Consider the following 27,143-nt stretch of genomic DNA (forward strand, 5'->3'; position numbering starts at 1 on the left):
ATTTTGTTTTGTTTTCTGTCCTGTCACCCTTGTCATGCTATCATGTATATTTATACCCCCATGTTTCTTTGTCTTGTCATGATTCGTCCGCCTGCCTCTCAATAAAGCCTTTTACTGCATTTGCATCCATCTGCACACCTCTTTTCCCTGACATTATGAATGGAAGCCTGCCTCTTCGCAGTTTTCACCACTATTACTGGGCCTGCAACCTCCATAAACTTCTTTATTGGGTTATCCACGAAACATCCCACAGCTATCCTCCCTGGGCCCATATCGAGACCTACTTCTTGCAAAGTTAGTTACGTGCTGTAATCTGTTTCCAGCTTACTGTTTTTGCTTACAAAGCTTCGTGCAACCCTGTCATCATCACTATTAAGACTTGGCTTCAATTTCGAAAACAGTATGGTCTGCACAGAGCTTCAATCCACATGCCTTTCCTGAATAACCACTCGTTTCTCACATTGAATAGTTTCTTACTTTGAACCCTATTAAAAAGTGACTTACAGTGTATCAATTCTTTTCAATCTAATTAGTTCCGTACACACAAATCGTATCCCTCGAAGAGTCTTGGGAACATGACCTGTTACCATTTCAGAAGTGCAATGGATTCTCACTTTAGGCAGAGTCCATTCTTCATCAATTTGTGGTAAATATGACACAGTGCAATACAAAGCTCACTTTACCAATGCCGAGCAGGTGAAAATATTTCCAGACAGAAATGATGCCTGTGAAAGGTGTAAACATCTCCTTGCAACCACACCTACATGTTCTGGATATGCCCCCAACTAACAGATTTCTGGTCTGAGATATTTTATACACTTAAGCAAACCCTTAACTGCGATTTAGACACGGAACCTCTAACAGCCTTGTGTGGAATCCCTTCGAAACCTTGCATGCCCACTGGAACACAGAGTGGAAAATCTGAGAGGAAAATTTGGTGGAAAGCCTTCCCAGAAGAATGCAGGTTAATATAATAGCAAAGGGAGACTAAATCTGGGATGGGATGTTCAGAAACACATATGGGTGTGATAGCCAGGTGTCTATAAATGTTTGGCCATATAGTGTATTCATTTTGCCCTGTTTTCATGAAGAATCCTAGTAATTATGGAATTTGCTGTACTTGGAATCCACACAAGATTGGGAAGCCAAACATGCACAATAAAGGAGAGACAGTAAATCCAAAGAAGCAGATGGCACAGTGAAATGCATATTTATCAGCAGTTGTAAATCATAGCATGCTGGGCACAGAGGTGAGGCTGCCAGAACATAAAATCTGAGGACTCATTCAGGTTCCAGTATGGTAAATTTCAGAATTAAGGAATTTCAAACAGAAATCCCGTTTAGATTTATACAAGAATACTTACAAATGTAAATGCTGGCACTTGCTGGTATCAATGACTGTCATGAGGAAAGTTTTCATTCATGTACTTTGGCATGACTAATGGCACAAGGGCATTAAATGGATGAATATTTGCCTTTCTATTGTTGTATCACACATACAGTTTATTGGAGTGGAATTGTGTGAGGTCAAATTACCAATGGAAAGGCATATTCTCAAATTAGCAAGGAAGCCACTCTGTGCCTGCTTCCCCTTTCCATGAAATAATCAGGCTAATTCCGACCAGCAACACAAGGTGTCATCTCTCTCTTTCCGGCTCCCACCTGGGACCTTCATCAGTCTTTGCCATAATTACCTCAGATAAGCTGTCAGTCTCTCCTAATTACAGCTTCCCCTCCCATTTTGATTACACACAGGACACCAAATCAAACATCAAATCAATCCATTCCCCATAACCCTCCTCTATAAATAAATATGGGTGTAACACCTGCTCATGTACGTGAGGCAGTGTTGAGCTCATATCTCTGCATTTGCTCTTTGCAGTGGATTTCAGTCAGGTCTATGCACTATTTAGGAGCATGGTGCAACTGGAAATGGTAATAGGGCAGGAGAAGTAGGAAAAGTGTTCGATAATGAAAATTCCTGCTGCTTGCAGTGAATAGGGCTCTGATGGGCACATACACATATACTGTACATACACGCATAAGTGTTTTCAAATTTTCGAGTTACCAAAAGCAAGGACAGTTGAATAACTGGAGTTGTTGGCGAGATGGAGATGACAATAGCCATGTCTTCAAGGACGGTAAATAGTTTATTGAATGTGATTTAAATGGACAACTGTTTGTGTACTATGAAGGTCACATGACACCCATTAAATATGGAGGTGTGTAAATTGCACAAACATTCTTCTATTGAAAGGAGAGCAGTTATGTGGGCAGTTGTGTATCAGGTGGTAGAGCGGGTTGTCCACTAATCGTAGGGTTTTAGATTCGATTCCTGGCCCATGTGACTCCACATACCGAAGTGTCCTTGGGCAAGACACTGAGTTAGACTAAAGATGCTCATACTGACTAAAAAGACTAAAATGCTCATACTGACCATCCTTTCAACACACTTAGTACTACTGTGACCTTTTAGTATAGAGATGTGGAAGAGTAATGACTTACAATTCCAGTAATTACTTACATATCCAGTGTTGTCTATCAATGTTTCTTCCTCATGTCGTCTCGGGGAGTTTTCTTTGCCACTGTTTTTGCCATTGTCTTTGCCAATGCTTGCTTATGCTGGATGGTTGTACAGCTGCTCTGTGACGAAGTCTACTGTTAAAGGTGCAATGCAAATATAAAATTAAACTGAAGTGAATGTGAGTGGCAGTGGCCTTTAAATTCTCGGGATGCAATCGAGAAAAGGAAAGCTTGAAGCAGGGAGAAAGAGTGGGAGGAACCATAGAGAAGGAGTGACAGAAAAGTGTGGAAGGAAAGAGTATGATACAGGAAGGTGCAAAAGGGTGCAGGGTAAGCAAGAAAGAGAGCAAGCAGGGTCTAATATAGATGACATCCTGAGCACATGGATGGCACTGCTGCTGTTCTAGCCATCAGAGAATAATATCCTGCTGAGTACACACATAATTTATTACTGCAATCTAATCACCCTGTTCAAATGAGTTCCAAATGAGTTCCAATGGAACTCATTAGCAACCACTTTGATGAAGATCGGCTCAGACAATAAAGATAGTGATGGCCAAGCGCAGAGGCGAAATCAAGAAGTGGACATACACAACTGTATGTTGTGTAACGAATTAAAACAGTTCACTCTGTGTAGCACAAAACAGTTATAAATTTTGCAATAGACCAAGCAACGTTGCTTTAGGGTTTTGTATATGCAGTGCGTAACAAGCAGTATAATACGGAAAGAAACAGTCAGTTTGGGTTGTGCGCTTAAATTAGGACTAATGAAAGTAGAGAAAGTTCTCAGAACTGATGGCAAATTTGGTCCAACTTGGTATTGCTTTTTCATCATAAACCATGATAATCCTGTAGCAGTTTTGTAAAAGTAATTGATAAGATTTTGTGTAAGCAGTTGTAACTAACCAGATATTACAACTAACTATTTTTAGATTTTCATTACTATGTTAATTTTCATTGGAGATGTAGCTAGTATGCTGCTAGTCAGCTAATATTGGTGACACTTTATTTAGATAATTGGCTTCAGACACTCTACAAACGTCCACAGAATGTCATGAAGTACCCCATCAACTGATTCTTAACAGAGCAAATGATGTGTTATAAGTAAGTCATAAGTAAGAAACAAAACACAACAGGACCTGCAGTTACAGAAAATTTCAACAACAAGGTGGTGTGATGCATTGCAGTGTGGAGGGTTGTTACCACCCTTAAATTGATAATTTTCCAATAACAGAAAAGTCCAAAGTGTTTTATTCTTCATTTACCACAGTAATGTGACAATGTATTTATGTATTTATTTATTTATTTATATCAGTTTATAGTTATGTTTAATGCTGTAGAAGAGAGGTTGGGAACCTTTTCAGCTGGCAGAGCCATAAAAGCCAAAAACTTAATTTAACCAACTATGATACTTTCATCAAATGGTAAAATCAATACAAGATGTAGTACGTAAGTGAGAGTAAATTGAACACGACATATCATTATGCGACTTCCACAAATGCAAACTTGTCTGTCCATTCGGACTGGAAAGAATGACACTCGTCGTCGTTTTTTTCCCCTTTTAGCTATTTCACATTTGTCGAAAACAGACAGTAGCTATGTAGTTTTGAACCGGTTTATGAATTAAACCAGGAAACTACTGCTCCGTTCCACATTACCATTCCGCTCCACTTTGTCCAGTGAAATTTGAGCCTGTTGTGCCACATCATGATTAGTGTATACATGACAAACAGATATTGATTATGAATGATTTAATATTTTAAAACGTAGAGTTTTAATTGAATCAACACTCTAGCTTTCATGATTGTATTTTCCCCCACCTTTGAGCCATAGGCAGTAAGTAAAAGAGCCATATATGGCTTGCAAGCCCTTGCTGTAGAACATCTTTGAAACACAATAGTTAATAAGACAAAACATGCAACTTGCCCTGTTACAGAGAAAACACAAATCCCTCTCTCCTAAAGATTTTCTTGTGTCAGAAAATTTTAAGGTACAGCTTTACCTTTGACTGTTACAAAGTGCTGACACTGGAGCAAAATTTCACACATTTTAAATCAATGTATGGAGTGACTGCCATACAAGTCCCTTATATAAGATGATCCACCAACCATCAAGAGATATAAACGAGACTATCTAAATAAAGTGAAAGAAAAAATAGACAAGTTGATAGTCTATGGAGTGTCTGTAGATTCATTACTAAACATCAACAACTATAAACTGTTGAGATATTATTATAATTAGTTACTCTGGTTGTTAGTAGTCTACATATACCATGTCGATGATTGTAGTGTGGACACGATTATACAATGGACTATCCAAATAAAGTGTTTCCCTACTATATATACACTATATGGTGCAAGCATGCTAATATTGTTGGCTATGTAGCAGTTGGTCAAGTTTATAAGTTTGTTATTAACTTTAAACAGCATTGATATACTCTACTGGGGAAGCAAGTTTTTTTGTGATTATTTGTTTATTTTTAATGCTTACATCCATAGATAGGGGAAAAAAAAAAAAACAAAACAGCCCAAGTGGTTCACAGTTTCTGCTCCAGCAACCACAAATGAATTCAACATTTTGGGAACTAGGCCAAAAATCTGTAAATTTGTCTGTGTATTCTTTTCACTGTTCTGTGTGAAACACCATTCAAGTGATTTAAACTTGAGTTTACTGAAACGAAGTGTTTCTGAAGTTTGATGCTTTTATAAGATTTCTGGATACATATTTGTTCAGTTGTGGCTGAATGGACACAAATAACTACAGCCGTGCTCCAAAAGCTAATGAGAAGCCTTCCCAGAAGACTGCAGATTATTATAACGGCAAAGGGGGGCTAAATCTGCAATGGGATGTTCAAAAATCACACATGGGTGTGCTTATCAGGTTTCCACAAACATTTGGCCATATGGTATGGTATCTACCACCTCCTTTGCTTTGATTGACAAACCTATTATTTTTCTCACATTGCTTCCACCTGTCTCACACTGGAACATGTCTGCCTTCCTCAGCCTCAGTGCCAAACCTAGACCTCCCTCTGATCAGTAGATGGAATGGTGTCAAAAGAAGGAATGCATCGATACTGATACTGGTATCAAATATTGGCCTGATGCCATGGTTATTTACTTACATTACATTTACATTTATTCATTTAGCGGACGCTTTTATCCAAAGCGACTTACAAATGAGAAAAATACAAGCAAAGCGATATATCAAGCAGAGATCAATACAAGTAGTGTTACAATACAAGATCCATTAATTGAGTTCCAGAAGAAACAAAGTGCGCAGAGTAGAGGTGTAAGTGCAATTTTTTTTTTTTTTAATGAGTTGGTTAGGTGTTCACGGAAGAGGTGGGTCTTTAGCTGTTTTTTGAAGATACTTACACATAAAGAATGTTTAGATACCATACAATAACAATGATTTGGATGCATTTAATGATTAATGCTGGCAATTAAGGCAAAGCAGATTGCAGACTGTGCTCTGAAAAAAATGAAGAGGAGGAACTACAGCATATTCCTACAACACAAGTAACCTGATAAAAGTTCCTAAACATAAAACTCAGCATGAGGAGATCATTTCTAGCAGCACACAGCGGCAACCAACTCGGCAGCAAATGTTGGCCAGGTGAGAAGAATATGTGAATGAAAATAACAGCCTTAATCAGTGCGCTGTTTTTGACGAACGGCCGCTATTAGTCATTGACTTCAAGGGATTCAATCAGAATGAAAAAAAAAAAAAAAGTATTTTACGTACAGCTGTGCTCACCCAATCTCCAATGCAACCCTACTCGATCCAAGCTAATGAATATAGCTAGCAAATGCACTTGAATTCCAATTGCATTGCATTGCAGCTAGCTAACATTACAAAGAACAATCCTATAAGCCTAAGCTGAATGTTCCCTGACATCCTTGATGTATTTTACTCATTTTGGTATCGGTATTGACAAGTACCAAAAACATACTTGCACTCAGTCTGAAAAGTGGTATTGATGCATACCCAGTTGGAAAAACATAAGCGTGTACCAAGTACAGTTATAAAATCAGCACATGGGACAATGTAGGGAATCCAAATACAGAAACACATGTACTGGCAAAAAACAAGAATGATAAAGGTATAGTGTATACAAAACATGAAGGCTTGGTGTTGCACACAATACTATGACAAGACGTACATGGGCAGTTCTTAATGAGACCCAGGTGTGTAGTGTGAGCGAGGCTGGAGAGATAGTAGGCCAACGGCATGGAACGATGGAAATCATGGCTAGGAGTAGCACTGGACTCAAGTCTTACACTATAATTTGGTGGCACAGTTTAGTTTGTTTAGAGTACATTGGTTGAAATTAATTTTAGCTTACCGAAGATGTCTAAGTAAACATGAATAAATAAAAATAATCATAAAGTACATTATATTGACTAAAAAGCTCAAACCAATCTTCCTTTTTCTTCTTTACTCGACATCAGAGATGGTGGATTCTGCCTGTATCCGTTCTCACTTCCATCTCTGTGTGACTTGTCTATATTCATAAGCTGTCTCACAACCCACAGTGTGAACAGAGGGGGTTGACAGGAGGGAGGCTAGGTTTGTCAATATTTTCATGGCATGTTGCCTCACATGCATTAGCGGACTCAAAATTACAAACCACTCCATCATGATGCAGCTCAAACATACTCTTAAAGGCTTTTTCTAAAGATTTTGTTTGTTTTATAACAATATTTATTTAGCTTTAATTTCTATTTAAATTACTTTCCATAATTGTTATTGATATCAAGGGATTATTTGTTTATTATATGATTGCTTATTATATGATTATATATTATATGATTATTTGTAAACTTTTGAAAACTTAAATTTCAGTCAACTTTTTTGAATGATTAAAGCCTTTATTGTACAATGTTTTTGTTTGGATCTATGTAAAGCATCCTATGCATAAAAATACCCATACATATGTATTATAATTTTTTTGTTAATATTAGGGCACTAATATTAGCCGAGAGTAAAACATACAAGCTCATAGAAATAATATCAAATACGAATTGTATTCTGAAGTTCAGATATTAGAGTGCAAACTTCACCAGACAACTGATAAACTGCTATGAGTAAGACAAGTTTAATTACAGTATACAGCACAACTTCATACAATCAAGGGTACTTTATGAAAAATTTGAAATAATTAAATGAATGATTTCAAGTTCAGGATTAAAAGTAGAATAAAGATAAATTAGGAGTAAAGGAAAAAGAAATAGAGGAGAGCTACTACAGGTGCAGTGTAATTGCTTACAGAATTCAAAAAGCACAGTCTGCATTTGGTCAATTTCTGTCAATATCTGATGGTTTCTGAAAGTTTGTTTTGGCTGAGTGCAGCAAAGTAGCTGAAAGGTGCCTCACCATGCTTTGTCCTAATTGTGGCCACTATTAGCTGAACAGACCCTATTGATCTGAGATGCATAGTACAGTTGTATATTTCTGACATATTGGGCCATTGTGATTTATAAATAAGAAATAGCACCTTGAAAACCAAGTGACTTGGAGCCAATGCAAGGATGAGTATTGCAGTAATGGGTTCACATATTTTTGTTAGTTAGTATTCTGGTAGCAGCACTCTGAAAGAGTTGCACCTGTCTAATGGACTTTTTGGGAAGATCAATAAAGAGGGCATGACGATAATAAAGTCTCCAAAAGATTAATGCAGGGATACGTTTTTCTAGGCTTGTGTGGACATAAAACCTTTGTATGTTGCATTATATTTAAGGCAGTATAAGGCTAACTGTTTTGTTGCTTTAATATGGCTGCTGAAACTGAACCCCCCTCCCCCCCCCCCCCCCCCACACACACACACACACATACACACCCCCACTGCCACTGCTTAATGCAGTTTTTTTTTATCTATCATGTTCTACATATCTTCCATTCTTATTTGTACAAGTAAGGAATAAAAAAAATGACTATTTTACCTTTAAAACTCCATGTCATCTTACTTGTTTTGTGGCATTCAGAGCTATAGATTGGTGGTAAGACCTTGAGTCTTTCATCTTTTGAGCAGAATATAGTCAATTCTGTTATATTTTGATTGAGTTGAAGGATATTTTGACACATCCAGTTATGCATGACACATTTACGTAGTGCATCTACAGGGCTGTAGTTGACGGGTGAGAGTGCGGTGTAGATTTTGGTGTCACCTGCATGGCCATTATAAGTAATTCTGTTTCCTGCAGGATTCATCTTAATTACAGCTGGTAGCGTTTGAACAGAAGGGGTGCAAAGGTAGAGCCTTGAGGAAACCCACACCTTAATGATATCTGGTCTATTTTGGAGCTATGAATTATGAAAAAATATTTCGTTACAACCAATTCAGACAGCCCTATACAACTTTCTGGTTGACAGTATTGAAGACAGCACTAAGATCAAATTGTACCTGGTATGGCCTTCAGCTCCTTTCTGCAGCAAAGAAAGTGATCAGCAATAATGATAGTAAATAATTACTAGAGTAAATAAATAAAATCAGTCTGAATAAGTAAAATTAGACTAAATTAAATTCCAGGAAAAACAATGAGGACTTCAAAGAAACTTTGGCAGACAGTCACGACACTAGCCTTCTCCTGAACATCTTTGTGCTGGTAGAAAAGTGACTTCAGGAAGAGACATTACTCATGTCTGAGCGATTGGGTTTGACCAATTGATAGTCTGCACTATTTTTTTATCTCTATTTATAAGTCCCAGTTCAACTCACATGGTTCCTCAGCAAGCAGAGTAACTAAATTCAGCATGGGTATGGCTTGAATGGCCGAGGACAGATAAATGTGTCTATCCACATGTGTATGACAAAGCAAAGCAGATACTTTATTTAAAGATATCAAAGCTTCGTGTATTTATTTAGTTGCCTCGGCGATTGATGTCCATTTTGGGAAAGTTTATGGAAAAGGATTTAGCATTATTAGTGTTTTGTAAAACTAGCACAGAATAGTTTTATATGTATACAAATGACTGTAATATATAACAGAAATTAATATTGTAACGCACCTTAATAGTTTTAACTGAAAATAATACTGCTTAATAATATGTAATGCGTTAACTTTACTAAAACACCTTATTCACAGCCAGTCTTTTTAGGTCTATTTTTCTTAATTCTCCTTTTTTTGTTGTTGTTGTTGTTGACTGGCTGTGATGCGCAGCCTTGAAAGAAGACTAGTAAAGGACAGCAGGCTTGGCAGGATATTCACTTGTATACTCTCACATAAAATTGTCTGCTCCATCTCTCTCTCTCTCTCTCTCTCTCTCTCTCTCTCTCTCTCTCTCTCTCTCGCCGATTTAACCCTTACCACAAGCATAACACACCATAAATATGCATGAAGGTAAATTTCCAATCCGTCTAAATTGAGAAAAAAAGCATGTATACAGATGGTTTTTAATACACTGCAGATCTTTTGCTAATCCCAACAGGAAACGAAGTTGAGGTTAGATGTGTGGGATGCTCAGTCATATGCCAAGATTTTTTTTTTCACTGACTAAATGCTTCTAACTGCTTGACATTGAAAATGACTGGACTCTCACTGTAAAGTTAAGAAAAGTTAATAATTAGCAGTGTTCCACTCTAGTGCATAGAGAATTTGAAAATGTAAGGGCAAGCTGTAGCTGGACTGTTTAATCAATTACTGTAACTAAGCTCTCCCGGACTAAAAAGGAAGAATACAAATGCTGCTCTGCCTTTTTGGTCTTATCACCATTAAACTATATTGTAAGCAGTCGTGTTTTGGTAAAATTATAGAAGTTTGAATAATGACTCATTAGTACTGACGAGAGCTGGAAGGAAGGGAGGTGTTATCTCTGCATGGCACCTCCCCAGGTTGGCCTAATGCATAAATTCTCTGAGTTGGGAGATTTTATGGTAAGAGTGTCATACTCTTTGGCACTATCTCCCACAATGAGAGAAAGTGATTAACGCTTTTTAGCGGTGGTGGAGACAGAGAGCCCCATCAGCGTTGTGTTCCACTCTAATTTCTTTGTTAATTACATCTCGAGGGAGGGACAGGGGAAGGGAAGCAGAGAGAGTGCCAGGGGCAGTGTATGTGTGTGTGTGTGTGTAGTGAAGTTTTCCAAACTGCCTCACTTACACACTGACCTCCTTTTCATGCATATACTCTGCCTCTTGTCATTAACTCTCCCACCACACTGGTGTGGAATCCTCCTGAGTTTGCATAATTCTCTCATTCTTGCTTCCCCACACATTGACTAATCAGCCTCTCGCCTCACACACATGGTTCTTTGATTTATATCTTAACGGCTAGCTAATCTGTAACCAACACCTACTTCTGAGTTATAATGGTGGGCAGGGGAATGAAGACCAAGATGTGGTGGGAGTTGGACAGTCCAGAAGGCATGAAGTGACTGAGGGATGAGCAGAAAGTCAATGTAGTTCATCACTTGGATACACTCTGCTCAGGCTGCAAGGAAAAAACATTGGAAATTTAGCATGTGGACAGTATACTATACTATTAACCTAATCAGCAGAAAGTGCTGACATTCAGTACTCCAGCTGCCAGATCTTGCAGACAGGCTTCCGTTTTTTAAGAGCATTTAAATTCTATCATATCTAGTGCTGGCTTGTGTCATGGCCACTGTTTGCACTAATGGATAAACTGTTTTGAACCATTTCCAATCCAGTAGCAGGTTTTTTGTTTGTTTGTTTTTGGTAATGGCGCTAAAAATATTTGAGAGAAATGGCTAGAAACTGTTTGATGATACTGTTGGACTGATGTTAAATCCTGATAACCGTCACTAAATAAAATAGGGCTCTGAGTATAGTGTTAAACAAAGATAAGCAAAGAAAAACAGTTAACTGATAACTTCTCTGCAAGGACGCAATCTTCTCTGTTTGCCAGTCATTTCGTAGGCAGTTCATATGTGATAAAAATAAAATATATTCTTTAAAAAAAAAAAAAAGGCCTATAAATAAATAGGAATCAAAAAATTATTTTTAGGGCGTACAAAATAAGCCCAGGATTACAAAAGTTCACAATATATTTTAAGGATGAAATGGTAGGGAAGGCCGTTTTCGACAAAAAAAATCCATTATTTTCACTTCCTCGTTCTGTCTCCACCCCTGTGTGTTGTCATGTGTAATCATTCCGATTGTATGCAGTTGTTTCTGTTTAGTTTCCTAATTAATTTGTGCATGTATACTCCTTTTTTTCCTTTTGTCTTTACAATGTTTTGTTTCATGTACATGTGTATGTCTGAGCCTTTCTTCCCTCATTTCCTTATTCTCTTTATTCCAGATACTGCAAATATAAATATTGCTTCCCCCCCCCCTTTTTTTTTTGTTTGTTTACGGGGGGGGGGGGGGGGGTAGATAGCATCCAAAATTTCAAAAATAATTTAATTGTATTGTCATTTACTATTGTGTTTCAAAAAAGTGTAAATCTACAGTCGAAGATTGAAAACAAAATCCCTTGATCTTTTCTGCATAATGTTTGGCATTGCACTGCTTGGAAGCTGTGATGTAGAGATGACTGCATCAGTGTACTGGTGTTCCTAATAATGTAGACAATGAGTGTACCTTTCCTATTGTTTTCACTGTAGTTTCTGAGTAATGTGTTTTTAAGATGAATAACAGAATAATAATCTGGAAGTTCATAGACACATTATTTCTGACCCTTTTAACCCTTTTCTGACATCGAGTGATGCATGTAGAAAACACAAAGGTTCAATATTTATAAGAAAAGAAATGAACAACCACATCAAGTGAATAGAATAGCGAGGTGCAAAGGAGCAGGTGCCCTGGGGCTCAGGCAAGGAAGAGCGGCAGTGTTTTATCTGACATCAAGGCTTGAGTTATGTGAGAATGGCTCAGGAGTGTGCTGACCCATGATTGGACCTTTCACAGAGGGGGGTCTCTTTTCCAGATCTTTTCCACAATGCTTGACCCACAAGAGCAAAAGACAGAAATGTACCCCTGCTTCTAACATGTTGGATGTGTTATTTCCTTTATTCTGTTTCTGTTCCTGCCCTCATCAAGGTTCCTCCTCTTTTGGGCTAAGATCATCTGGGTTCTTAGAGCTCTTTTTTTTTTTCCTGGAGCACACAGAGACCTAACCTGTCAGAAAGTGAAGTGGAGATTGTTTTCTGTTGCTCTATAGACAGTTTCATTTTTACCAGACTTTGTTAAGGAACATAATACACCAGACCGTGTCAAGAAACATAATATTAAGGCCATTTGGTGAGAACCTTTTGTCCAAAAAAGAAAAAAAAAACATAAAAAAAAAATTACAAAATCATCCACTGGTTATTGTCTTAAATAAGCATATTGAAATGAGCATGCTGTGCTTAGTTGCTGAATATTCCCATGGTCTATTACCTAAGACCCTAGCATATGTGACAAAAACTTGGAGAACAAGCAGTACTAAAACGCATTGTTTCCCTGAAAGCTGCTTCTGCCAAGGTCTCAAAATGGTCTGCTAATTATACCATGTCATAATTTAAGTGTAGACCATTTCATTGAGTATACATTTTTCTTAACATATAATATGCCCAAACAGCAATCTGTGGACAAAAGCAGCTCATGTCTGTGCAGACAATGTGTACCTGAAAACACTGGTTGTACTGCTCTGAGCAGCATGGATGCTGTGTGTGTAGGTGGAGAAAATGGTGTGTACAGCTGATAGTGACTAATTGCTAAAAGTTGCTCAAATGTAATCGGCCACAGTTCTCCACCAGCCAACATCTCTTTTTTTGACTTTCCATTTTTTGTGCATTTCTCCCACCAATGCATCTATATCTAACTCTTATTGCATTACGTTATTACGGTATGGATGGGAGACCTCCTGGGGAAAACTAAGCTTCCTGCTGGAAGTGGTATTAGTGAGGCCAGCAGGGGGCGCTCACAATGTGGTCTGTGTGGGGCCTAATTACCCCAGTATAGTGATGGGGACACTGTACTGTAAAAAGAGCACGTCTTTCGGATGAGACCTTAAACAGTGGTCCTGACTCTCTGTGGTTGTTAAAAATCACAGGACACTTCTCATAAATAGTAAGGGTGCTTAAATAGGGGCTTAAATAATGTGAGGCCTAGTTTAATTTGACCGTTAAACACTGCTAATGTAACTATTAATACAGCTGTTTAAGGAGCACTATTGCGACTTAAAACAGCTAAAATGTTGTCTGTGAACGCATCATATATAACTTGTCATGACATCATCACATGATTTTTTCTGATGTGACGTCAAATTTTATGTGTTATGATAGTTGTCATGAAGTATGCGTTATCTTTCTTAAGCCATATGCAAACTATGATTAGCAAAAATTAGCATGCGACATTTTGCCATGACATTAAACGTTATGATGTGTATCATGACGGTTGCCGGTAATGGTAGCAGTGTTATATCATTGGGAAGCTCATGACAGCATATGCAGGTTTTAAAGTGATACCTCATTTGTCAAAAAAAAAAAAAAAAAAAAGACCTTGTGTTTTACATGACAGCTACTTATATATATATATTTTTACTATATATATATATATATATATATATATATATATATATATATATATATATATATATATATTTTTTTTTTAAGCAGTGGCTATTTCCATATTCGCCTTGTGCATCAATCTTTCAGTATCATTTGCACCAGACATGGTTGGGCCATGATCCATAAACAGACACCAAATGATGCATTAATATCTCTGAAAACCCAAGATCTGTAAAGCGAGACTGCGCAAGACCATGCATTGCTGAACATGTTGAGAAAGGCGTTTAACACTACACTTAAATTACCAAACAACCAGCCAATGAAAAACGTTAGACAATATTAGATAATATCTTTAGGAATCGTGGAAAAATCATTTTACCATTCCATTTAAATGCTCATTTCATTAAAATATCAGGTAGAAAGCCACTCGTTTGGCAGCTTTCTTTTTGCCTTACAGAACAAGATGAGAACACTTCTGGCAGCCAGTGGAAATACTACTTAAATATATGGTGTGATTTATCAGCTTTCCATTTAGATGTGAACTGCTGTGAGTCGTATGCCCACATTCTATACACTAAAAAAGTGAAAAGTGGAGATATCGGACAGTGGTGTTTTAAAGATGTCACGAGTTCCCCTTTAAGCAGCGTGCTGTGGAGCATGTGAGCGCGCGAGCACGAGCAGGTGCGTGAGCACCTGCTTTTCCCTTGTGGACAATCGTGACATTTCTACACGTGCATTTGTTTATGTTTCTGTTATGTCTCCTCCCCGTTCTGTCATTGGCTATTGTTTCATGTGTGTCTGAATCGCCCTCAGCCGTCAGCCATTACGAGGCTGATTATGTTTGTACATATACCGCGCGCCTCCCAGCACACGGCGCGGAATATTGAATGAGTTAGTATCTTAGTTTAGAGTCCTCACGATAGATAACCATAGTCTTAGTTTATGTCATGTTTCATGGTTCGGTTCATGTTTAGGTTCATGTTTAGGTTCATGTTTAGGTTCATGTTTAGGTTCATGTTTAGGTTCATGTTTGGGTTCGTTAGTTTAGTTCACGCTGGTTTCTCGGCTACCAGTCCTGCGCTATTGTTCATGTTTCTTGTTTTGTTCCTCGACCCTGTATTTCCGTGACCGCGACCTTGATTCCTGCCTCGCCCCTTTATGCCTGTTTGCCGATCACCTGAACTTTGCACGTTACTGGATTACGTTTGTGGATCACGTTTTGGATTTGTCTGCCTGTCTCTCTCTTAAATAAAACTGTTCATACTGCGATTGCATCCATCCTATATCCGCTCCGTCACGATACGTGACAAAAGAAACGTTAGAACTGGTTTATCATTGCAATTTCCAAGTATTCCAATACTTCTCCTACTTCCAACTGCCTTTACTTCTTTTTTTTTTTTTTTTTTTTTTTTTACCGCCTAAATGCATAACGAGCTGAGATGAATGGGGGAAAAGTTTCACATGTCAACTCAAATTGAATCTGTCAGTTAGAGAGGAAACTTTGGGAGCAGGTGAGTGACTGTTAACATCTAAGGATCTCTAGAGGACTGTTTTCCACACCTGTGTAATCACAGCTTCATTAATTATGTATTTTCGATGTGTCTGTCCTAGCATGGCCTGCAGCTAGGCTAAAAACAGTTTCGGTGTTATCAAACTTAATATTCTCACCGGGCTCGTGTAATGTGCAAGAATACCTTCTACTTCTTGTTTAGCTCCTACCAGGTGGAGTGAGGTCAACAGTGTTAAACTGACCTGTTTTAACAATGCGCATAAGGCTCCATTTTAACTCACATATTTATACCAGACACTGCATGATTTTTAATATAAAAAATATATGATTGCATATTTCATCCCTATAAGCTTAATAATTGCTTTATTGCGCTCTCATCAGCACATCACTGAAGAACTGAACATTCATTTGTGAATTATCCACCCACACATCTCACACTCTCCTCCCACTGTTTGTCACTTTTTCAAAAGGCCAAAAAAATTACATTTTAATTCAAGCGCTAAAATATGCAGGTATACACATCAGGCCTTTCAACACTTTCAGACTGCTACATCACTAATCAGTGCTTAATAAATCAGTACGCCAGCAACTCTTCAGTAAATCCCACCGTCAATTGATCTCTTTTAATAACACGTCTCTCTATAGACATTTCTAATAGCATCTCACTCTATCGAAATCCACTTAAATTGGGTATTTATTTATTTATTTATTTTTTTACAATAAAGGTACTGTTGGCTTTGGCAGATGCATTAGTGGGCTTTATAAATGCCACAAGTTTAGACTGCATTTGCCTGAAGTTCAAATGCACTCTGATTGCTGCAGTGACAGCCAAGGTGCACCAAGAATGGTAGTGACAATCAAAATGCAATAACACAGTCAATTTATCTTGTTCTCCCATTCCTAGAGTACTGAGGCATAACCTAAGGCATTAGTAAACTCACTCCCGTCCTTTTTGTGTTTTTTTTTTTTTTTTTTTTTTTTAACAGTGTGATGAATGTACAGCTGCTCCACTCTAGTGGGGACATGATGTAGATTGGTTACTCCATTTAGTGTCCTTCCCTCCCTTCTGATGATGCATAATAATCTGCTTTGTGACAGACTTCCTGTGTTAGTTCATATTTACAGGATTTTCTTTCCTCTCAGCTCTATTAATAATGATGAGTGTCTGGTCATTAATCTTGTCTGTGTGCTGTTGAGGTTTATTGTGATTTCAGGGTCTGCTTGAAGAAATGGCAGGTTTGTGTACTTATGATTTATGAATTTATGAGTCATTCGCATGATTGAACTTTGGAATTATTGCTGGCTGGTTAGGGGGAAGTTTGTTGTCATTGTTCTTGTTCACATTACAAAAACCTTTGCTTTTTGCCGAGCTTTTTAGTTGGGTTGTAATCAATTCATTTATTCATTCATTCATCTTTAGTAACTGGGTTATCATATTCAGGGTCACGGTGGGTGACCTATCCTGGCATCACAGGGTGCAAGGCAGGAGAATTCACTCCGATTAGAAACATAATGAATCTCTGACTTTATTCAGAATAGAAACTAACCTTATTCAAAGTAAACTTCATCAGTGAAAGTCAGGTTTATTTATATAGCACAATTTCATATGCAAAGCAGTTCATAGACCGAATTAAATGGGAATGAAGAGAAGAAGAAAAAAACTGAATGGTAAAAAAATTGCAAAAAACAAGGTAATTGCTTTGCGATTTGTCAAGGCACAGGTGAACAGAAATGTGTTCAGTTTGCTTTTTCCATCTTCCTGAAATTTAGTCCAACCGAGTTCAGTTGAAACATGCCATGCTCTGTCGTAACGGTGTGTACTATTAGATGACCAGACTCTACTGATCTGAGATGCCTACTGGGGTTGTATATTTCCAGCATATACGAGATGCATTTAGATTCAAGGCCATTTAGTGAAGAAGAAGTAGTGCTGTGAAAGCAATGTTATAGATGACCGGGAGACGGTGCAAGGCAATGATGACTCGGTTCAAACTAAAACACTAAAATGTGAAATGGAGACTGATCACATTAACGTATCTGTGTGTATATATAGAGATTACTTGAATTTCAGCTACTGTAGACTGTACATTTTGAGGAAAAGGTGGAGAATGAATTAGAACACAGCTGTTAAAATGTAAGCCACTTGAAAAGGGCAATGGAGAAGCTGAAAGCACGGACTGTCATGTAAACAGTGTGTGTGTGTGTGTGTGCGCGCATGCGTGCATATTCGAGAGAGAGAGAGAGAGAGAGAGAGAGAGAGAGATGGTGACAGAATGGGGGCTATAGACAAGCGACTTGATGGAGCAGGCTGTACTTGTGCCCAATTACTCATTTTAGAGGTCAGAAAAGACTGGACCCCGATGACTCCTGTTTTATAATTAATCTTTCAACCAGCCACCAAGGAGGCATGTCACCACATGCCAACACACACACACACACACACACACACACACACACACACACACACACTCAGAGAGAGAGAGAAAGAGAGAGATGCTGCTTTATCTCTAGCATGTGATGTTACAGCAGTTCCTATCCCCACTGTGGAAGACACAGTTATTCACATCAGTGTAAGTCATGAGCTGTGAGAGCTTGTGTTAAATTGACATAAGAAGATTTAATGAGTCTGCAAAGCTTTGTTGTGCACCCCAGGTTAGTTTCTTTATAACTGTGCTATCCAAATCTGTCAAAGAGGGTTTTCATCCATATACTGATTTTAGGGGACTTGGCATTAATGTAAAATACCCCAATCCTCATCCATTAGTCTCATCCTCTTTTAAACAACTTATAATCACTATATAAACTATTCAAAACTGTTTCAGTAAGCTCGAGCTCAGTATTGCGTGTGTGAAGGAGGCAAATGGAAGACTGAATCAATGGAAATTAATAAATATTTGATCATGCTATACAGCCTGGTAAATGCCCTGTCTGTATTCCAGTCTTTCATAAATGATGTGTTAAGAGACATTTTGGATAGCTTTGTAATCACCTACATTGATGATATTTTAACTTACTCATCTTCATTTTCTGATCATGTTGAGCATGTCAAAGCAGTACTATGGAACCTATTTGTCAAAGCAGATAGGTTCCATAGATTACTTTCCTTGGTTATGTTATTAGTCCTGATTGGGTCAATATTGAGTATAGTAAAATCAGGCATCTGTCACTGGCTTCAGTAGCTTAGCATCACATTTAAACCTCTTTAAGGGTGACTCCTGTAGCCTATATTGGAACAAACAAGCGGAAAGGACATTTTGTGCCTTTAAATTAGCCTTCACCACTGCCCTAGTCTCAAACGCGCTTATCTTTCATGACCCTTCATTGTGGAAGTCTGTTTTTCTGAGATAGGAGTAGATGCTTGTCCCAAATTTAAAACCGTTTTCTCCAGCAATAACAATACTATCTTATCCACTATGTCATATAAAATATGCAGTTAGCAGTTATTAATCTTTATTTTGGGTCCTCTTCTATCACTTTCTATTAATCTTAGACACTAAAAGCAGGAGTGTAGATGGGGGGATGCCCAATTCTGTATAAATCCTTCAGCTTAGTGGCAGTGGTAGCTCAATGGTTAAGACATTGAGTTCAAATCCCAGCACTGCCAAGTTGTCACTGCTGGGCCCTTGAACATGGCTCTTAACATGGCTCTTAACATGGCTCTTAACCCTAAAATGAGATAAATGTAAGTCGCTTTGGATAAGCGCATCTGCCAAATCCCGTAAATGTAACTTAAATATCATGCAACATAGTAGCTTATTCCCTGGAGCACTTAATACACCTCTCAAAGAAAGAAAAAACACATGCACACAGCCATGGTGATGAGAATTACAGCTAATGTACATTTCAGAAATACAAATATGTGTGTAGATTCCAGACATTCCATTTCTGGGAGAATAAAAGTAATATGAAAGTGCCACAGCTAATTTCTGCTGTTGTTTCTAACATTAAGCTTAACTGTACTCCTCAACCCTGAAACCATGACATGCATTTCTCACCACAGGCCATTCATGACCACAAATCCTCGTGTAAAGTCAGTGTCATTACACACCCTCTTTTTTATTCTGCCTTTTTATTTATTTATTTATTAACGTGAGCTCTAGAAGGACATTATTAGTTAGAAGTAGTAGAAGTTTTGGGTGAAATGAAAGTCAGCCTGTAAACAACACAAAGAGTATGCACGGATGGTAATGTTGGGTGCTAGAAATGAAAGCTGTACCAGCTGCACAGTGTCTGCTACAGATAAAACTGGATTAACGACAAAGAAAAAAATTATGTGTTCTCCATGTCTGTTATGTCTATGATTGTCTACTCAGAGACCACATATATCACTATATAGTTTGTCCCATATAGATGCCTGCAGGGGATCATATTTAAAGCACAAGAAATGTGATGGATTGTATGTGCAATATTGGGGGATTGCACAGACCCTGTTAGATAGATCCAATGTTTTAGAAACTTTCTAGGTCAGTCTTGACCTTTATGTGCCATTACGTATCTATCTGAACTATAAATGACTGTGTCATCAGTGACATGGTCAGACTAGAGCTACAGTACCATTGCTACTGCTAGAGCAGTCATTTTGTGGCTAAAATCTAAAATATATGTGTATGTATATATATATATACACACATATTTTATGTATATATATAGACATATATACAGTATCTCACAAAAGTGAGTACACCCCTCACATTTTTGTAAATATTTGATTGTATCTTTTCATGTGACAACACTGAAGAAATGACACTGTGCTACAATGTAAAGTAGTGAGTGTACAGCTTGTGTAACAGTGTAAATTTGCTGTCCCCTCAAAATAACTCAACACACAGCCATTAATGTCTAAACCGCTGGCAACAAAAGTGAGTACACCCCTAAGTGAAAATGTCCAAATTGGGCCCAAAGTGTCAATATTTTGTGTGGCCACCATTATTTTCCAGCACTGCCTTAACCCTCTTGGGCATGGAGTTCACCAGAGCTTCACAGGTTGCCACTGGAGTCCTCTTCCACTCCTCCATGACGACATCACGGAGCTGGTGGATGTTAGAGACCATGTGCTCCTCCGCCTTCTGTTTGAGGATGCCCCACAGATGCTCAATAGGGTTTAGTCCATCACCTTCACCTTCAGCTTCTTTAGCAATGCAGTGGTCGTCTTGGAGGTGTGTTTGGGGTTGTAATCATGCTGAAATACTGCCCTGCAGAACAGTCTCCGAAGGGAGGGGATCATGCTCTGCTTTAGTATGTCACAGTACATGTTGGCATTCATGGTTCCCTCAATGAACTGTAGCTCCCCAGTGCCGGCAGCACTCATGCAGCCCCAGACCATGACACTCCCACCACCATGCTTGACTGTAGGCAAGACTCACTTGTCTTTGTACTCCTCACCTGGTTGCCGCCACACACGCTTGACAACATCTGAACCAAATAAGTTTATCTTGGTCTCATCAGACCACAGGACATGGTTCCAGTAATCCATGTCCTTAGTCCGCTTGTCTTCAGCAAACTGTTTGCGGGCTTTCTTGTGCATCATCTTTATAAGAGGCTTCCTTCTGGGACGACAGCCATGCAGACCAATTTGCTGCAGTGTGCGGTGTATGGTCTGAGCACTGACAGGCTGACCCCCCACCCCTTCAACCTCTACAGCAATGCTGGCAGCACTCATACGTCTATATCCCAAAGACAACCTCTGGATATGACGCTGAGCACGTGCACTCAACTTCTTTGGTCGACCATCGACCATGGCGAGGCCTGTTCTGAGTGGAACCTGTCCTGTTAAACCGCTGTATGGTCTTGGCCACCGTGCTGCAGCTCAGTGTCAGGGTCTTGGCAGTCTTCTTATAGCCTAGGCCATCTTTATGTAGAGCAACAATTCTTTTTTCAGATCCTCAGAGAGTTCTTTGCCATGAGGTGCCATGTTGAACAGTATGAGGGAGTGTGAGAGCGATGACACCAAATTTAACACACCTGCTCCCCATTCACACCTGAGACCTTCTAACACTAACAAGTCACATGACACCGGGGAGGAAAAATGGCTAATTGGGCCCAATTTGGACATTTTCACTTAGGGGTGTTCTCACTTTTGTTGCCAGCGGTTTAGACATTAATGGCTGTGTGTTGAGTTATTTTGAGGGGACAGCAAATTTACACTGTTACACAAGCTGTACACTCACTACTTTACATTGTAGCAAAGTGTCATTTCTTCAGTGTTGTCACATGAAAAGATATAATCAAATATTTACAAAAATGTGTGGGGTGTACTCACTTTTGTGAGATACTGTATACATACTATATATATATATATATATATATATATATATATATATATATATATATATATATATATAGTATAAGATCATAAGATGTCTTAAGATCATCTTATACATCTAGATTTATATTTATATATCATAAGATAATGACATCTTAGTATGAGTATCTTGAATGTATTTTTTTTTTATTTAAATAATACTCTCATGATATTTTTTATATTATGAGATGTGTGTGTGTATATATATATATATATATATATATACACACACACACACACACACACACACACACACACACACAGTGCTCTCTGAGAGTATTGAAACATCATCAATAATAATCAGTGAGCCTGTTCCAGAAGCAACCGTGCAAGCCCAATCCATGACACTACCTCCACCATGCTTGACTGATGGGCTTCTATGTTTTAGCTCATGAGCAGATCCATTCTTTCTCCACACTTTGGCCTTTCCAGCACTTTGGTAAAGGTTAATCTTGGTTCCAGAAGTTTCGTGGCTCATCTCTGTATTTCTTTCAATTCCTCATCTGGCTTTCTGATTCTTACTGTACATGCGTGGTTTGCACCTTGTAGTATGACCTCTACATTTCTGCACTTGAAGTGTTCTTCGAATGGTGGATTGTGTTACCTTCACCTCTGCCCTGCGGAGGTGGTAACATTCCAAATTGTTGAATTGTTATGCCCAATTGCCTTGGGCCCCGAGCTATCAAGGGCCCCCAAAACGCTGGATAAACCTGTGGTTAGGAAAGATTTTTTTTTTTTAACTTTTCGTTAATTAATTATGTTTTTCTAAAAACCCATATGCTAAAATGCCATCAGAATGCTTAATTTATGAGTGTATCGGCCCCAAATCACACACCCCCCCCACTACCCCCCACTACATTGGACTATTCTACAAATTTACTGCACATCTGCGGAAATGATTCGGGAAGAAAGTAGCCAACTCATGCAAACGTGACATGTAGTGAAAAGACAGAGCAAAAATGAAGCACAGGAGAAAGGAGAAAGCAGGAGGAAAGCAAAAAGTTTTTATCGAAGTCTGTGAAGTGTTTTTAATGAACTGATTTTGCCTTTAGCTTGAAGACAATGCTCTAGCATTACAGCCAAAGAACAGTGAGGCTGGGACAGGCAGCAGGGTTCATTTTCTCTCTCTCTCTCTCTCTCTCTCTCTCTCTCTCTCTCTCTCTGTCTGTAATGAAAGCCTGAACTCTGCAGACATGATCATGTGAGTTTATTGTGACATGCTGATAGTGTGCCATTCAGATGTGGATTCATGTTCAGTGCTACTTCAAATAAATATGTTTCAATATTACCACAGTTTAGAAAAAAGAAGAATATTTTTATAAGCTGCTGTCCTACTGTACAGCAGTGACTTATTGTTTGCGCTTGGTTGGTGGTCATAGGGAAATAGACTTATTTATTAATATAAGTCTAATATCAAAATTAATTTCATAATATTAATATTAGAAATTAAAATTCATTATTATTATTATTATTATTATTATTATTATTATTATTATTATTATTATAGAAGTAGTACTACTAGTAGTTGTAGTAGTAGAAGTAGTGGTCTATTTTTGGGGGGTAAAATGATGAGATGTGGATTGATGTTAGCCCCATTCCTGCATTTTGCCTAGGACCCCCAAATCACTAAATCTGCCCCTGAATGCACTTTTGCTAATACAACAATGTATATTACTGCAGTTTGCATATTTTTCATATAGAAGTTCCTTGATTAACTGTCGCTTAAATATTATTCATATTGCTTTTCAAAGTAAAAGGTTAAATATAACATATTCTACCCACTGATGAGTTCTGCTTGTCCTGAATCGAGGGCAAATCATGGCTACTTCTAGTCTCAGAGTGTTTGGGGTCAGGTGGGAACATGGAAAGCCAATTAGTTTACTCATATAAAATAAGATGTCAGTGTTGTTTGTGTCAGACAGGCCCAAGCTCAGGTAAATAATCATGCCCAGTCTCACTTTGACAAGCAGTGGCTTTTACTAAGAGACAAATACGCCTGTTGGTTAGGAATGGGCTCTGGCTGTGTACTTAAGGCCAAGGAATAAATAGAATGCAAGAGTTAGGCAGCAGTCTGATGGGAGAAAGGGGAAAAGGTAGGCAAGAAAGACAAGCTGGAAAGAAGTATAATATGGTCTACCTTATCTTTCACAGCAGTTCTGATACATATGTGCTAATGTGATAATATTTTGAGATACTGGATTTTTGATTTCCATGAGCTGTAAGCCATAATCAACGAGATTAAAACAAACAAACAAAAAGTCTTGAAATATTTTACTTTATATGTAATGAATCTACAATATATGAAAGTTCCACTTTTTGAATTAAATTATGGAAAAAATGAACTTTTCCATGATATTAAATTTGTTTTAGATGAACCTGCATTTCATGGGTGTCTGAAGTTCAGATTAAACCTCCAGCACCCTCTGTTGTCCACTGCGTGAACTAGCACTCCTGTAACCTTAAGCCCTTGTGCTACTCCACAATGCACAGGAAAGATCTTGAGATTTTTCACCTCTAATATGTGATCATTACTGAGCAGTTGCGTGTGTAAATTCCTCAAACAACTATGCATATTAAGGGGCTTCCCATCAATAAGAGATAGGTTTGCAATTTTACCAAGCAAATATAATGTAATGCTTCCCTGGTTTAATGTGTCTTTCAACGTTTTGTGCCTGCTTTATAGTTGCAAAAAATTTGTAATAGTGTCAGAGTAAATACCCATGGTCTTGATGTTCCTATCTCTTGCTCGCTCTCTCTCTCTCTCTCTCTCTCTCTCTCTCTCTCAATCTCACCTTACTTTTCGATTTCTGTGTCTAATGAAAGCACAGTCTAAGCTAACATCAGTGATATGACCTTAATCAACATCTGACATCTAATTTTCCTAATGCTATTTTTCACTTTGTTAAATATTTTCCTCACCCTTAAAGCCTGAATCACAATTTGCCGTGTTTTATGACTACCTGGTAAAACCTCTCTTATATCCTTCTGTGATTAATTAAACTCCGTAAAGATCTTGCAAATCTATACATACTCACCGAAAGAGCCTAGAGGTGCTCATCTACTGATGCACGGTGTTGCACTGAACCCCACCTTGTCCCAAGATCATGAGCAGACATTAAATAACTTGCTTGGATCCTTCCTCCAAGAAACCAAGTTTAATTAAATAGCTCATCAGAGGTAGGGGATTTCAGACAGAAGCTCTCTCTCTCTCTCTCTCTCTCTCTCTCTCTCTCTCTCACTCTCTCTCTGTGTGTGTGTGTACAGTGGATTGATGGGGGCTTGAGTTGGCTCTGTTCATTTATGGAGTGTAGCACTTGGGGGAACTGGAGCCCAGCAATTTCACTTCTTTATTTGTCTCCAGTTTCCAGAGACAAGGAGCAAGCTAACCCTGACAGAGTACAAGCTGAAAGAACAGTGGGTTGTTGCATAAACTCGACTCATTATACCCATAAACCTATGTCTTTTTTAAGTATGAAGTCTTGCACAAGCAATATGTTATTCCCTAATTGGCTATTGAACTCAGAAATCGCTTGCGTATTTGACAAATCCAGCAGCGTGAGCTAAAGTTGTTTCATATTCTTTTGGGGTAGGGGAAATGGAGACAGAAATGATCAGAAAGAGTTTGTTTAGATTATATTTCACTAAACATTTGATGATGTAAACTTGCTTAGGGAGGACCTGGCCTTATCTTAAGCAGTTATTTAGGAGCAGCACTGAAACAGCACATGCCCTCTGGTCATAGCAGACATCTACAAGTTAAGAGTCTACATTTGCGATTATTAGTAATATTGTACTTTTTATTGTTGTTATAGGGTGACTTAGTCATTTTCTGTTGTTATCCTTTAATAATGCCTTGCTCCTTTTCGTATGATCATTTATGTTTATTGCCACCGGTGCTATAATTTTAAACATTGAATAATAGACAGTAAAGAATAACAAACTGTTATTTGTTTAAGAACCATTGCATTCAGTTGTGTGTAACAAAATTCTGTTCCTTTTTCAATACTGATTATGTAAAAACTGTTTCTGTTGCAGGTAACTCTCCATCTGATGAGTCAGAAGAGCGGGATAAAGAGGCACGTGCTCTCACCTATCCAGCCTATATATCCAGCCTGCTGGACTCGGGGGCCAAGCGTTTGACAGCAGGTGTGCGCATGGACTGCAGCAGCCAGGGCCAGTGCCCACCCTCATGCCACCTGTGCCACATGAGCCCTGGGACCCAGCGGCCCACAGAGCCTGTGCTACTCCAAGTCACCAAGGCAGCACCAATATATGAGCTTGTCAACAACAATGAAACCTACCAGGTGCGTGTGTTAGATTCGCACAATATTAATTACATTAGTTTATTAGTCATAAATTAGGTGCAGTTTATATTGTCATATTACAATACTGCAGCACTCCTGTTTAGGCCTGTACCCAGTTAACTGGGACCTCATGATGAGAAAAAATTTGTTCACTGCCCATTAAAAAAAAAAGTTAATTTATTGATTTACTTTAACATTCTGTAGGTAGATATCATGCCTAGTCTAGGTTATATAAAGTTGTAAAAATATATAAAAACAATGTGTTCACTTCTCAAAGCTTAGGCTATGGCTACGGTATCTTTAATGGGAAGCACAAGGGTTAGTGATCTAACCCTTGGTGAGCAGTATCGGAAAGCTCAAGGTGCCGTGGATGTGCAAATAAATGTATTCACAAGCGTGTACCAATGAAGTGAGCCTGGGAGCCTTCAGAGAGCACTTCTTTTGTCTGAGCTCTGATACACACACACTTCCTTTCCTCACTTGGCTGGGTCTAGGATTTGGTTGCAAGTGAAGTTAATTAAAGTAAAAAAGCCATGGTCTAAACTAAAAAAAAAAAAAAAAAAGAAGGAATTTGTACTCATTTTTATCCTACCACATTGTCATCCTTGAAAATAAATAAATATTTTATGTTGCTCACGTTTTGTCCTTTGGGACATTAAGGTATTCTCCCTGCAAAGAGGGAATTTGAAATAATTGTAACAACAGAGGTGTGTAAATCCTCAAAATGAAAGCTGTGTGGCTAGCATTGCACCATTTTTAGGAAAACTCCTAAAGGGGTCACACACTAGTACAGACTGACAACACCACAGTGGTGTTTTACATCAACCACAGAGGGAACAAAACTGCAAACAATATTAATGCAGTGCATAAAACTGGTCACAATTGTCCTGTGTGCACAGACTGCCTTTGATGTTCTCACATTGCGATCAGGACATAATTTTAAGCAGTTGGTGTATGTTATCCCATCTGCACCAAAGAAGATTTCTTACAACTTCCTTGATGGCTATAACGCTGGCCAAAACTATGAGTGAATTCTCTGTATAAGTCA

At 38.4% G+C, this 27,143-nt stretch overlaps 1 protein-coding gene across 1 annotated transcript in view; it reads left to right on the plus strand.

Annotated features, from left to right (window-relative positions):
- LOC128610658 (astrotactin-1-like) overlaps positions 1-26,152 on the plus strand; it is a 175,726-nt gene extending 149,574 nt beyond the window's left edge. Inside the window, exon 13 of the mRNA XM_053630075.1 lies at positions 25,827-26,152. Within this exon, the coding sequence (XP_053486050.1) occupies positions 25,827-26,152 (326 nt within the window). The remainder of the gene's footprint in view (positions 1-25,826) is intronic.
- The last annotated feature ends 991 nt before the right edge of the window (positions 26,153-27,143 follow it).

This window comes from Ictalurus furcatus, chromosome 7, assembly GCF_023375685.1.
Source record: "Ictalurus furcatus strain D&B chromosome 7, Billie_1.0, whole genome shotgun sequence".
Taxonomy (NCBI): Eukaryota; Metazoa; Chordata; class Actinopteri; order Siluriformes; family Ictaluridae; genus Ictalurus; species Ictalurus furcatus.